The 14,290-nt window shown below is 38.0% G+C and overlaps 2 protein-coding genes across 3 annotated transcripts in view; one reads left to right on the top strand and one right to left on the bottom strand.

Moving 5' to 3' along the window:
- The first annotated feature begins 429 nt into the window (after nt 1-429).
- Nucleotides 430-4,854, top strand: LOC121167105 (cysteine and glycine-rich protein 2-like). The gene is made up of 4 exons (XM_040996482.1): nt 430-607; nt 2,904-3,033; nt 3,753-3,846; nt 4,568-4,854. The coding sequence occupies exons 1-4, from the start codon at nt 570-572 to the stop codon at nt 4,642-4,644; spliced, it is 339 nt and encodes a 112-aa protein (XP_040852416.1). The 5' UTR covers nt 430-569; the 3' UTR covers nt 4,645-4,854.
- Nucleotides 4,855-6,609: 1,755 nt separating this feature from the next.
- The window catches only part of LOC121167106 (palmitoyltransferase ZDHHC17), a 54,175-nt gene continuing 46,494 nt past the window's right edge, over nt 6,610-14,290 (bottom strand). For both annotated transcript variants that reach the window (XM_040996483.1, XM_040996484.1), the window contains 4 exons: nt 13,182-13,265; nt 11,873-12,030; nt 11,464-11,558; nt 6,610-9,095 (listed from right to left, as the gene is read on the bottom strand). In XM_040996483.1, coding sequence (XP_040852417.1) covers nt 8,957-9,095; nt 11,464-11,558; nt 11,873-12,030; nt 13,182-13,265 — 476 coding nt within the window. In that variant the 3' untranslated portion in view covers nt 6,610-8,956. The remainder of the gene's footprint in view (nt 9,096-11,463; nt 11,559-11,872; nt 12,031-13,181; nt 13,266-14,290) is intronic.

The following is a 14,290-nucleotide window of genomic DNA, read 5'->3' as shown; positions in this document are numbered from 1 at the left end:
GGAGATGAACAAACCTTACTTTCCCCACTGTAGATTAATTTTTATGTCTAGGATTCTAGTTTTTGTTCCTGAAGCGTGCTTTTTGGGTGGATGGGCCACAGAGGCAAGACCTCCAGGGCACTTAGATAAGCCTTCTCTGATAGGTTATGGTTTAACAATGCCTGGTAAAGAGACCAAAAACACTGCTGCTGGTACGAGTGAGACACTGTTTTATTCTTTCTGTTCATGTAATTGTAGCTGTCTGGAACTTCTCTCCCTTCTGGAAGGTTTGCTGGATGTTAATATTCGGATGTTCCTGAGCCAAAATGCAGCTATCAGCCCAGATGCTGATGTGGCTGTGGGAAACCACAGAGCTAAACTAAGACTGTGCCTGTGCTCCCCCTGCGTAAGAAAGAGCGTCATTGAAACAGATGTGAAGCCTAACTTCTCCTTCCTTAGTGGTTTGCAGGAAAAACTTAGATAGCACAACAGTGGCAATTCACAATGAAGAGATCTACTGCAAATCCTGCTATGGAAAGAAATATGGCCCCAAAGGCTACGGTTATGGCCAGGGTGCTGGTACGCTGAACATGGACCGGGGTGAGAGACTGGGCATCAAGCCAGAGAGGTAAGATAGGAGAGCATCTATCACTATGAGAAATAAGTTGTAACAGTTTGAGTTGGTGGCAGGAACAAGAAGTCCAGATTTATAACTGACTTTTAGCTCACAAAATATGACTCAAATTTTCTAACATAAATCACCAACTATCCAAGTTCAAAATGTGATGATTTGAGGCCCAGCAAAGTTACTATTTGCTGTTTTCTAGTTATGGCTTTACAGTTTTCCAAGAGCTATCAAGGAGACCTTGTGGTCTCAAAAGCAATTTAAATTGACTTGCATTTCACACAGTTTTGGAGACCAAATGTTACAAAATTTGGCCATGGAGAAATGTGTATGAATAGTTTTTTTCTCATGTGCAAGTAAGTAGTCTCTTAAAATTTCTCCCTGCTTTTGTGTAAGAATTATTTCTCCAGAAATTGCTTTCCTCAAATACATTAAGAATTGGAATTGTTCACTGTGGTTTGTTTTGAGAGAGAACACTGTTAAACTTTAATTAAGGCTGTGGTACAAAGTATCAAAACACAAAGTCTGTTCAAATTTATCACATTTAGGTTAAATAATTTATTTAAAATTCTGTCTTAATTTTTTTAAGAGGCCCAAATTGATGTAATACTCCAGTGAAATGGCCTTTCCTTGAACAATACCATAAATCATGTCAGATTTATGCTAGAAGTCCTACAAGATCAGGTTTCCTTTCGTACTTAAGAGCAGATTGCAACACAGAATAATTCACTTGCATAAAGTCACAGTATTGGTTCATCGTAAAGCCTGGAGCTTTAACCAGGTTAAATTGAGAGCTCATGACTTAAAACAAGGCATGTTACAGCTTGACTGGAGTAATGATTATCATGCATGGAGTGACTCCTATCTACTGAATATTTCATTCTGCAGGGTAGCTAGAGTGAGGATTTGAAGTGATGCCTGTGGGCTCTTCTTACTGTGACATTGGCCACACTGAGACTTGCTTTCCAAGAAGCCTTTCTTAAGGACCCTGCACACTGGCCTGGACCACCCTTTTGGCACCTGCTTTCATAACAGTTGTGGATCCTAAACAAGTGGACAAGCATTTTCTGGATAGGCAGCATTAAGTGGGCAAGAACATTTTCACTGAAGTGGACCTACATTTTTCAGCTCAGGTTCACCAATTTAACACCTGAGCCCCCACTTCTTCATATGTAGTAAGAGGTAACAAGCTTCAGTATTTTGAAGATGGATGGGTGATAATCAAGTTCTTGTTGATATGAATGATGGATTTGGGAATTCTACATGAGAATCTTGTAACGCTAAGAGCTAAGCTTTTAAAGATCACTTTTAAAGTTAAGTATCTATAGGTTGTAGAGAATTTGGGAAACTGTGCTCACATTAGGACACCTGGAGAAATCTGAAGTACTACTTTGGACTGGTATTGGTAGTAAGAATAAATGGTTCAAAAAAACCAAAAGAGTATAATACAATAGTAGAGGTGAACATGCTGAAAATGTATGAGACAGCACTAGAGTTAACTGTTTTATGAAGAAATATTCTAAAATTACAATTTTGGAACACATTTTTTCCACTAGGAAGAATGTTGTAGCAAAGCATCAACTGTCACTTTGTACCTTATGTGTTTAATTAATAAGATTGTAAAAAGGCCTTTAAAGTCCTCCCCTGCCTCCCCAGGGGTTTGTTGCTTACATTGTAGGTACAACCTACTTCAGTGAATATGGAAAAAATTCCTGCTATGATGACAACTGCAGTTTACCCAGAGATTTGAATAGTGATAAAAAAAAATATTACTGTATCCAGAGGAAAGCTGAACAGATACACTAGGCAAGTGTCCTAACGTATTTTCCCTTAAGCAAAGTTTACTTACTTCCTACTATTCAAAGCTTACTGAGAAAGTAAGCAATCTAAAGCAGATTTAGCTTCCCTAGTTATTGACTGCTTAAGACAGTTGACTTATTTGCAGAATTGGATAACTGTGAAAGGCTAGCTGTGATGCCAATGGTGTTAATATCAATCTGGGGTAAATGCACTGTAATAGATGCCTAAAATCTCAGTATTTAACATTTTGGGATTTAAATGAGTTGTTCAGACTCAGACAGCTGTGGCAAGCTCTAAGATTTTCATCTGGCTTTCTTTAATAATGAGCGTACATGCAGACAGGCTATAGTATCTTGAGCTAGCACCTGCAACTATTTGCTATTTTTCCTTTTAATCTGCACTAGCCTCTAACTTTCAGACAGCATTGCAGTTCTGCCATTCCTTCCTTGTGGACTTAAAGGCATTTTGGAAAAAAAAATTTTTTCCCTGTTTCCACAAGCATTCAACCTCACAGACCTACAACAAACCCAAATACTTCCAAGTTTGCCCAGAAATATGGAGGTGCTGACAAGTGCTCCAGATGTGGGGATTCTGTGTATGCTGCTGAGAAGATAATTGGAGCTGGAAAGGTAAAATATTATATTGAGTAACAGTAAATGACTTCTGACATTTAAAGGAAGTTTGTCATAAGCTAAACTGTTAGAAGCCCACATGGAATATGCGCGTTAGTATGCAGTGTAGGCTGTTCATCTGGCATGTGGTCTTTGAACAGTCACCCTGTATCCTCTTGGAACTACAATGTTTGTCACCCAGGAAAGTAAGTGGGCAGTCTTTAGAGTGTCGCACTGGCTTTGAGGCAAGGTCTAGGGTTGTGTGACATTCCCCAGCCTATGGAATGAAGCTTATACCTTTTGTAAGTGGCCTAGAATGAAGACCCCAAAAAAGAGGGTCTCACTTCTAATTGTTTCCTGACCCCAGTAGTCAGGAACTTGCATTGGGTTGGTACTCCCTGTCATTTATCAAAACTTCTGAGTTATACTACAGGGAGCTGGTCTTGTGATGCAAATAGCCAAACTGCTGCCAGCTATACCAGTATCCTATACTGGTTTGAGTCCCAGCTGTCCTGCTTCCCACCCAGCCCCCTACCTACGTGCAAAAGCAGTAAAAGAGGGCCACTCGTGTGGGAGGCCAGAAGGAATTCCCGCCTCCTGGCCTTGGACTGTTCCTGCGCCAGTTACTGGGGAGTGTGAACCAGCCTATCAGTGCCCTCTCCCCATAACTGCTCAAATAAATTGTGAAATACTGCAGGAAACAGGCCGCTAAGTGTGCTACCACATCTTGTTTCTAGCCCTGGCACAAAAACTGTTTCCGATGTGCAAAGTGTGGCAAGAGTCTTGAATCAACAACTCTGACCGAGAAGGAAGGTGAAATCTATTGTAAAGGTAAACTACACCATTGATCACCACATGAACACCTCTCAATGGCTATAGGTCTATCAGATTCCACAAGCATTAGGCAAAAGTACTACTCCAAAAATTAGGAAAAGAAACCATGTTATTGGCTATTAGAAAATAAAGGATTTAGGGGTAGATACTGTGGTGCAGCACGTTAAGCCACTGCTTGAGATGTTCAAATCCCATTTGTGAGTTTTAGTCGCAGGCTCTAATTCATATCTTACACATCTGGGAAGCACCAGTAACACAATTTCTTGATTCCCCGACAGCCACATTGGAGATGCAGATGGCATTTCTTAGCCTCCAATTTTAGCCTTTCTCAGCTCCGGCTGTTGTGGGTCTTTTGGAGAAGTGAACCTACAGATAGAAGACCTGTAAATAACTCAGTCTTAAAAGCCAGAGATGTTTACAAATGATGGGAAATCTAAGGCAGTGCCTATTACTGCCACTTAAAACTGTTCATAAATAAAAAATCAGATAACTTCATCACTTAAGTTAAGCATATGAGTATAACCTACCCAGTCTTTTATGCTTGCTACACAAAGGGACCATCAGCCTGAGCATTGTGGAAATAGTCCCTTGAACTTGTTTTCATAACTTGCAGATACTTAAAAGCTCATTTTATATCTTAGATAAATCGAACTTTTTGACCTAGTCAAGGGTAGCAAAGCTTAATAGACTTGCGCTAATTCTCCTTTTTCTTTTCTAGGATGTTATGCAAAGAACTTTGGGCCCAAGGGATTTGGCTATGGTCAAGGAGCAGGAGCCCTTGTTCATGCTCAGTAATGTTGCAAGCACAGAACCAAGCAATACACACCAAGAATCTCTTCATAGAAATCTATACACAAATAATCTAACACTAAACCACTGTGAGAATCTACCAGTATTAAGTATTGCCCTGTACTTAGGATGGCTCCTTGTAAGAAAGCAATGTATCATTTTGCTTTATTGACCAATTTTAAGAACTATTCCCTTATTTTCAATAAAATTTCGCCTTGATATGGATGTGTGACTTATTAGGGGAAGTTCTGTCTCATTTGTTACAAGAATCAACCCCATTACCCAGCTGACCTCCGACTGTTTGTACTCCAGGTGGTGAAAGGATGGTGTTCTACTAACCTTGCAGGTGTCTCAGGAGAGTTGCTAGGCAACAGCATTGCCCTGCTGGCTTGTAAGAGCTGTCCACCATTGTTGTTGCAGTTTTTCTTCAGAGCAGTTTACTGAAGTACAACTTATACTCTGTGTTAGAATTACCTAGAGTATTAACAAATGATGGAAAATCTAAGGCAGTGCCATGCCAATTAACGTGCAGTTAGGAAGGGCCCTCAGAAGCAGAATCTTGGGGGCAGGGCCATAGAAGACCTTTTAATAAGTTGCCTAAAGTCGCACTGACCTTGCTTGGGCAGAAACGTGTGGAATGTGCATATAGCTCCTCTTTTAAATGGCTCTGATCTGTGAGAAGGTGGCTGCCAAAGTCCTAGAAGCTGATGCATTGTTCATGTATTTCAATTCTATGTAAAGAATATTCCATTGTCTGGACTTACCAGTGAGGAGCTGTAGACCAAAAGGAATGTTTTCATTATCTCCACCGCAAGGTGAAGGGTATGAAATTGGTCTGTTGATTAGTAAAACTGCAAACACAAATTTTTTCCAACACAACCCCCTCTGCGAACACAAATTTTTTCCAAAGGCCATTTCACACACTACCTGTTCTGAAAAGTGAACAGGGGTTACATATGACATCAACCACTGAGCATTTAGTGAGGAGTTGACTGATGATATACTGGGTGAAAACTTTTACATCATAGCTTTGAGCAACTATTGGTGTCTAAAGCCTGCCAGTCAACTGTGAGGGAAGGGCCTTTTAGTTAATAAGCAGCCTGGAAAAAAGTTAACTGGCAAGGAAAGATTAAACTGAAGAGCTGCAGAGTAACCTCTAATCTGTGTGGTAGTTTTACTAAACCGTGTCCATAGATTCTGACAATGGTAAGAATCCTAATTCCCATTCCTTTGAATAAAGGTCACTAAGTTACCAATCCATAAATAACCTAACCACCTCTTCCTAAGTTTTGCTTTAAAATTCTCCCACATAAAGCAGCTTTCCCAAATAAGGGAAGCCACAATACCTTCCTAAAGTAACTAATTTTTAAATGTTTACTAAAGCATGTTTAGACATATTTGCATTCACACAATCACTCCACAGGATCCAAATTTCTTAAAAACTGTACTCATTATTTAAAAAAATCTTATCTACAAATTCATACAGATTTAGACATTTCAGAATCGGAAATTTTTAGAAGAGTAACACCACCTTTTTTCATTTTGTGAATTCCAATAGTTATGCCACTTGACTCCTGCAGACCAGGATACCACTATTCAGAATAACCTTTTCATATCTTGGTACCACTCTCACAGTTTCATCAATTTCTTGAAGAAGTTAATGAAATTAAAACAAGCACACACTTAAGAGTCAATATTTATTCTGATTAATATTTTACAAAATTTTGACAAATTTAATTTATGTAAGGAGAACTAATTTATTAAACACTTTACAGGTTTTTCTTTCCACAAAGTAACACAATAAGTAGCAAAATAATACTTGGCACATTTATAAATAAAATACAAAATTAAAATTCCATTGTTTAAGTATAATGCTGCTTACATTTAATAATTATTTCAAAGAAATCTCTGGAAACAAAAATATGAATAAAAAAAAACCTCCAAAAGGAATTTTTGGAGTGGAGAACTGAGTTCCTATTACAAGTATCCAATTAAGCTGATCAGAACTATTCCCAAAAGTTCACCTTCACATACAACTTTAGAAGCAGATCAAGCTGGTTCCACACCCAGGACCTACAAAATATTTAGACCTTCAGGTACACTGCTGCCTCGCTGGCTCCTGACCACCTGGCCATTTCTGAGTTACAGGCGTCTCTGTTGGGATAACATGGTTAGCATGTACATTGCTATGTAAAGCATCATTAGTTTTTTTTTTTTTTTTTTCGTCTAACTGAAAAGATATGTCTTTTGCACCACCAGAATGCTTGGTAACAACATTCTTACCCAAACGATGAAAAAAAAATACCAGTTTTCAACTGTTGACAAAAATGTATTAGATAAAAACTGCAACTGAGTTTTCATGTGAAGTGGCTTAAAGTACAAAAAATTAAAACAAATCCTAGCATTTTATAAATAACTCTGAATTTAAAAATCCTCTAAAATTTTCCCCAATTAGTCAAAACTAGCAGAGACATTTTTAAAGCTAACCAACTTTTTACATTCTATGATAAAATGATACAACACCATTGCCACTCCACACCCAGTCTTTTCCCTTTTCAAAAATAAAGGACATGCCAAATTTCTAATATTAAAACACTCAAATACACTAAGAGTAATCTTTGATGTGTGAAATGGGCAACAGAACTACTATATAAAAATGGTAGTACTTGGAAATACTGAACATCAAATATATACATTTTCACTGCTCCTCTTACTAAGGCAAGGGGCGGGTATACCACTAGATTGCTTTAATGCCTGTAATCTGAATTATACAGGAAATACTAATTTTACCAAGTATCAGACATGCAGTGAACTTGCAGGGTATAATGCCTATTAACAGCAATATTGAACACACTAGAAGCTCATTAGTTATCTCCCTTTTCCTTTTTGGTTGGATAAAATGAAATGAGCAGCTTTAAAAACACTAACACGAACACGAAGAGGAAACTATTTGATAAATTATTTATATACAGATACACATTCTTTACATTGGTCTAGGATCTTTCATCGGTCTGACCACCCTTCTCCCACCTCCCCACCTCCCGCCTTCCCCACCACTCCCTCTCACAGGTTGCCCACAGGTTGCTCGAACCACAGTTTGCTACAGCTTTAAAGAGGACTAAACCAAGTCTCCTTCTGTAAACAATATGGAGGCAGTGACTAGTAGCTCACCATGAGTGAATGGAAATGCTGTAACAAAAATTAATCAGTGCATCACATTTAACAGTAAGAAAATCTTTGAAACTGCTTCAAATAGCATTAGTAAATTTTTAAAGATTTTGAACATTTGGGAATACTGAAATCATTCTTGGGATTAAATTCTGCTTTCTTGAAGATCATTTTTTAAAAACCAGAATGTATCATTCTTTTATTCATATGTGCTATATACAGAGATCATGCTCCATCGTTAGCTAAACTCTTACTTCGCAGTTCAGAACTTTAAAAGCTTATTTGTCTTGAAATTTTATAACACATTCTGCCTTTTCTTGAATCCACCACCTCAATTCTTAAAAACCAGACTGCACATCAAAATAAATTCTAATTTATGCTTCAATGGGTAGTATCAGTACACATTCTATGCTGTGTATCATGCACTTAGTAGGGCTTTTAAATTTGAACAAAATAGTATGACTTACTATTTCTCATGCAAGTGCTTTATTACCAGGCCATAAAACCCAGAGCAAGGTTACTACAAATTATTTCACTGAACTAGAAATATATCAGCATTGCAACAGCTGAAACAAAATATTATTAGCACTTTTTGGTGAACATTATTTTCTCGAGCCTTTTTAGACACATTACAGTAGATTCCTAATGAAATCACATGATTTTCATCACAGTATTTACATGTACATTCTGAAATGTACATAATACTACTCAATCAAGACAATTCTGGAATTAGATGCAATATCTTTCATATACTGCATCATAGGATTTAGTCATATAACAAATTTAAATTTAGTTAGAACTGAAAATTTCTGATCAGTATATCACATCTATCAATGAAGTAAGTTTGCTCTTTTGGTGAAAAATGTTATAAAAACAAAAACCAAGAAGTTGAGAATTCCCACATTAAGAACCACTAAAATTCTTTTTATGATCTTTATTCTTCCCAGAAGTCGCAGTGTATTCTGTCCATGTTAACTTTTGTTAATAAAAATGTTGAAAAAAAAAAAAAGCCTGTAAAATTCACTGTTAGCCCTACACATAGCATGCTATTATTTGTTCAAAGAATGTGGATTCGAGTGTGAGAGAGACACGGACAGACACAACTGTCAGGCACCACTCAGCAGGTTTGCTTCCCAGGAGAAAGATGCTGCTACACAAGCTGGTACCCAGATCCTGATATCTGATCATACTCTATTGTATACTGTCTGGTCCAGTCCACGATAACAGGACGAAAGAGGCCACAGCATCGAAATTCAAAGAAGTCTATAATATTCCTTACACATCCATGGCTAAACGGTGCCCCAAAAGAAAAAAGAAAGAAGAAAATTAGTAAAAACCATTCAATGTGTCTTTAATATAATTTTAGTATACATGTTTTCCCCTAAACTTAAAATCTCAGGTTGCTAGCAAAAAAGTACCAATTTATAACTGTAAAACATACATGTATATTCATGCTTCTCCAGTCTGCAAATAATGCTGTCTTACTAATTTAAGGGGGTTATACAATTCATACATAGACTTTAAAATCTTTCTATATTTATAAGGCAGACTATCAGATGGAACTATCTTCTCTCTACCATTTCACTCCCTAAGTGCCCACAGAATCTCTGCCTTAACTAGACCAAAGCTAGAAGCCTGGAACTCCATTCTGACTTCCATATGGTTGGCGGGGGTCCCAGTACTTGGGCCATATTCTGCTGTTTTCCTAGGCACATTAGCAGGAAGCTGCTAGAAATAGAGCAACTAGGACTTGAACAGGATGGCACACCAATGCTGGCATTTGGAGGCAGCAGCTTCACTCATATACAGGTATTCAAATTTGCATTTCTTTCCAGTGCCAACTGCAATTTTTGAGAAATATTTCATGATTGGTGGTCCTTTGGCAAGGAGACAAACTGTCTCAAATTTTAAAGAAAGAAATTACGAATAATTACAAATAGTATGGAATTTGGCAAAAGACCCAAAAGTAACATTTAAAAATGTAAACGACAGGGGTCACCATGGTGATTTAGCAAACCAGTCTTCTGCCTACCAAAACCAGCCAACTTCTGGCTGATGCCACCATTTGGGGAGTGAATCAACACATGTGAGAGCTCGTGCTGTCTTCTGCTTGCTCTTTTCCTTCCCTCCCTGCTCTCTCTGTAAGTCTGACTTTCAAGTAAAATAAATCTTTCAAAAAAAATCATGGATGGAAGCTGGTGCCACGGTATGTCAGACTGCCTCCACTTACAGTGCCAACATCCCCCATGATCAACATTTCAAGTTTCAGCCGATCTACTTCTGATCCAGCACCCTTCCAAGAATGACCCTTCCAAGAATGACCTGGGAAAGCATCAAAGGATGGCTCAAGTGTTGGGATGCTGCCCTCACATGGGAGACCCAGAAGCTTCTGGCTCCCAGCTTTGGACCTGCCCAGCTTTACACTTGCAGTCATTTGGAGACTGAACCAGCAGATGGAAGAACTCTTTCTGTCTCTCCTCTCTCTATAACTGTCCTTCAAATAAAAATTAAATAAATTATTTAAAATGTCAAGGACAGGCTGGCATTGTAGCACAACAAGTTAAGCTACTGTTGGTTACAAAGCATCCCATTATCAGAGTGCTAGTTCAACTCCCAGCTGCTCTGTGTCCAAACTAGCTTCTTGCTACTAAGGAAGGTGGTGGGAGATGGCCCAAGTCTGTCATGCTAACCACATGCAAGACAGACCAGAGAGTTTCTTGCTCCTGATGCTGCTCTGTCTGTTGTACCCATTTGGGAGTAAAAGACAATTCATGTGATCTCTTTCTTTCTTTCTTTTTTCTCGCTCCCTCCCTGAGCTTCTACCTTTTAAATTAAGAAGCAAATCTTCTCTTAAGGATAGTTTCAGGACAGTTTAAGCCTTCAATGACACCTTTGAATCAAACAGTGAATTTTATACCTCATATACTATGTCAATAGAAAATTCTCAAAACTTCTCAAATGACTGAGTTTATGGAAGTGTGAATAATTAACGGCACCACAAAACTTCAAAGTCCTTTGGTCCAGGGAAGTCAGCCTGATATCTGGACACGAGCACCCCGCTAGCACAGGCTACAGGAATCAGTGGTGATGGTTAACATGACCAGATTCCAGACACCCACATGGGAGGTCAGAGCTGAGTTCCCAGCACCTGGTTTGAACTGAATTGTGTTTAATCACTGTAGGTGGGAAGTACCTTTCTTCCTCATATGTCCCCACCTCTACCTTGAATTTTTTTTAAAAAAGACTTTTATTTTATCTATTTCATCTAATTAGGATACTGTTGCTTCTGAGCAGTAAAAGAAATCATGAAAAAATACATAACAAAAGCTTAAAGATTTCAGAATTTGTTTTTATCAAATAAATATTTTAATTCCATTCTTTGACAAACTTTTTGAATCACTCTGGGGTAGTATATGTATAAAACAGGCTATCAAAAATTTATATACAGTTTGTGAGATGAATTCTGTATTCTATATTACGATGAATTAACAAATGCTGCTTCTTCAGAAACCTTAAATTCAGTAGGATTAAAAAGCTACTTTAAATCAATGACTAGAATATCCCATATCCATATATTATCTCTGATAGATGCACTAATTATTGCTTAGTAACGAAATCTATAATGAGAAAATATTGAGTTTATAAATATGAACATACTTGAATGGGCTTTCAATAGATGTTGTTGTGACTTTAAAGTGCTTGTATCTTCTTGCATTCATTCTTTCATTTGTAGTTATACCTAAACATGATATCTATGTAGGAAGAGAAAGCAAGCCATCACTCATTCTGAACGAACTTTTAAAATAATCGTAACTTTTTTAGAAGGGCTTTTGAATCAGGTATAAAAGAAATAAAAACTTCCATTGAGAGAAGTACTGAAAGTCTTACATGTGCAATATGAGGAGGAGGAAAAGAGGGTGGTAAAAAGATAAAGTAAATTAAAAGGTTACATTCATTTTTGAGTAGTAGGAGTGGTTAGAGAATACATTATTACATCTTTAGCAAAGAAGAAAATTTTAAAAACATTCTCAGTATAATATAGAGCAAAGCATGCACTTGCACATACCTGGTACATCTGACACATAAGTAACACAGCCACCCACATAAAGTGAAAAACACTGTTCAGAAACATCCAAAACATCCAAGGTGAACATGTGGCAATCTGCGTAATGTATGTCCAGAATCCGTCCTTGGTGTAAGTGGTCTCACAGTGAAGTCCCCAGTCTGGAAAGCAGGACAAAAGGACCCGCCACGTGAGCTCATTCATCATGTAAGGCCTGTGTGCTGGCACTATGCCCTAGACTTAGCTGATGCTCTCCAACAGCAATTGTTTTTTATTTTCTTATACAACCCCCATTATACACTGGTGAAAAAACAGAAATGGAAGAGCAGCAGCCAATCTTGAAAAAAAAAAATCCTGTTCTTTAACAGAAGACAGTTTTGATAGATACAATAAAGAACACTGTCTTTACACCGAGGTAAGATGGTGAAGCTTTTCTGGGGGCCAGGGCATCTACCACAAGTGGAGCTACTTGGTGAGCAGGGTTCGTGCTCAGAGCTGCTGCCGCGAAGAGTTACTGTTACCGGCAGAGAAGGATTCTCTCTCAGCAATGCTGAGCCAGAAATTAGGTCAAGTTCTTTGACCAAATTCTTTTATTCTCAAATTGAGGAAGCACCTTTCTTTTGCTCATTCGAGTAGTAACATTAATTATTTTTAACACCTGTAGGGAGAGCAGAACTAGGAAATCCTCATTTCAAGACTTCTTCTGAAACCACCATTGAATACTTCTTTATACTAAGCACCATTAAATGAGGCACAGTGTCTAAACAATATTTGAACTCTATACTGGGTTCTTTTTAATGCAATAAGTCATCTCCTCTAATGTACTAAACTCACAGCACCAAATGAGTGACAAAGTATTCTAAAAAGGTTATTCCTGATACTTAACATTCCTTAGTAGGCAGTAATTATCCCTTATATTTGCATTTAAAATGTTTTGCACATTTAAGCATATTTTCCCAACTGTCGGGTAAGAAAACGGAACTAGCATAATCCCTAGCTGATAAAGTATTGGAGTAAAGCAAGCACATGATGTGAAAATGCTGGTGTATTTTACCCAGAAGCTTTTCAAAGCCTATGAAACCAACACGTTTTGCAGAGGACACAATTTAATATAAGGTGGTTAACTGATAATTGTTTCTTTGTACTAAATTGAACATATTTGGCAGATCTACACTTATTTTTTGACTTTATGCTTCATAAGATACTCTGAACTATAATTTTCAGACTTCTTGTCATTATAATTTGTGAAATAGCAATCATGAGTATGCAAATATACTATGTTTTAAGAAGGCAAAAAACCAATTGTACTCACAAGAAACACAACCATAAATCATCCAGCAGATCATAAAAAGCAAGAAGAATAGGTAGCCCATAAAGTATCTATGGTTGCCTGCACCTAAAGAACAACACAGAAGCAATTTTTTTTTCAGCTAAGAAAAAACAACTGGTAATACACCTTTGAGGGATATGCTATGAAAGTGACAACTTGAACAATAATCACATACATTATTCTGTAAAATGGTCTTAAAATAAGAATGCTTGTAACCATACACAGATGTGATGACTGCAATGGCATCCATTCTAAGGCGAGAGTCCCAAAGAAATCACAATTCTACCTTCAATAGCACCGCTGTGTGTGCTTTAACCCTATGTACGCCTTTACTATTATAAGCCTTCTACCTTTCAAAGGTTTCTCAAGCTCTGCTGTGTTTCTGTTACCCCTCTCCCCACGCCCCTCTATGACCATTCATCTCCTCACTGTTGAACACTAATACATGTACCATACCACTATTCCTCTCTGCTCCTGTATTGAAAATAATTTCAAATACTATTACTGCTTTATTTTCACTATTGGCATTTTAAAACTATTATTAACTTCCTTAACAACTTCAATAACCCAATGGAGAAAATAGGAAAAAGTAGCTGAGAGAATGGATGGAGAAATGATACCGGTATTCTCTACATATAGATTTTTCTAACTCAATTGAGAGGCTATTTTATCAATCAGAAGATAATGAGGGAGCAGTGTAGAAACAAAACTTTCTACTGGGCCCAGTGGCATGGCCTAGCGGGTAAAGTCCTCTCCTTGAATGCGCCAGGATCCCATATGGGTGCCGGTTCTGATCCCGGCAGCTCCACTTCCCTTCCAGCTCCCTGCCTGTGGCCTGGGAAAGCAGTTGAGGACGGCACAGGGCCTTGGGACTCTGCACCCGCGTGGGAGACCCGGAAGTTCCTGGATCCTGGCTTCGGATTGGCATGGCATCAGCCGTTGCGCTCACTTGGGGAGTGAATCATTGGACGGAAGATCTTTCTCACTGTCTCTCCTTCTCTCTGTATATCTGACTTTCCAATAAAAATAAATCTTTAAAAAAAATTTAATTTAATATTGTACTTAATAAGTTACCTAAAGTTACTTAAGTG

Source organism: Ochotona curzoniae, unplaced genomic scaffold (assembly GCF_017591425.1).
Source record: "Ochotona curzoniae isolate NIBS_2020 unplaced genomic scaffold, NIBS_Ocur_1.0 patch33, whole genome shotgun sequence".
NCBI lineage: Eukaryota > Metazoa > Chordata > Mammalia > Lagomorpha > Ochotonidae > Ochotona > Ochotona curzoniae.
This window is presented reverse-complemented; position numbering and strand designations above follow the sequence as displayed.

Bases quoted from the DNA above. Each gene is read 5' to 3' on its own strand.
- LOC121167105 (XM_040996482.1), top strand. From the start codon at position 570: ATGGACCGGGGTGAGAGACTGGGCATCAAGCCAGAGAG. The intron at 608-2,903 runs GTAAGATAGGAG...TGTTTCCACAAG, and splicing joins CTGGGCATCAAGCCAGAGAG to CATTCAACCTCACAGACCTA. The intron at 3,034-3,752 runs GTAAAATATTAT...TCTTGTTTCTAG, and splicing joins AGATAATTGGAGCTGGAAAG to CCCTGGCACAAAAACTGTTT.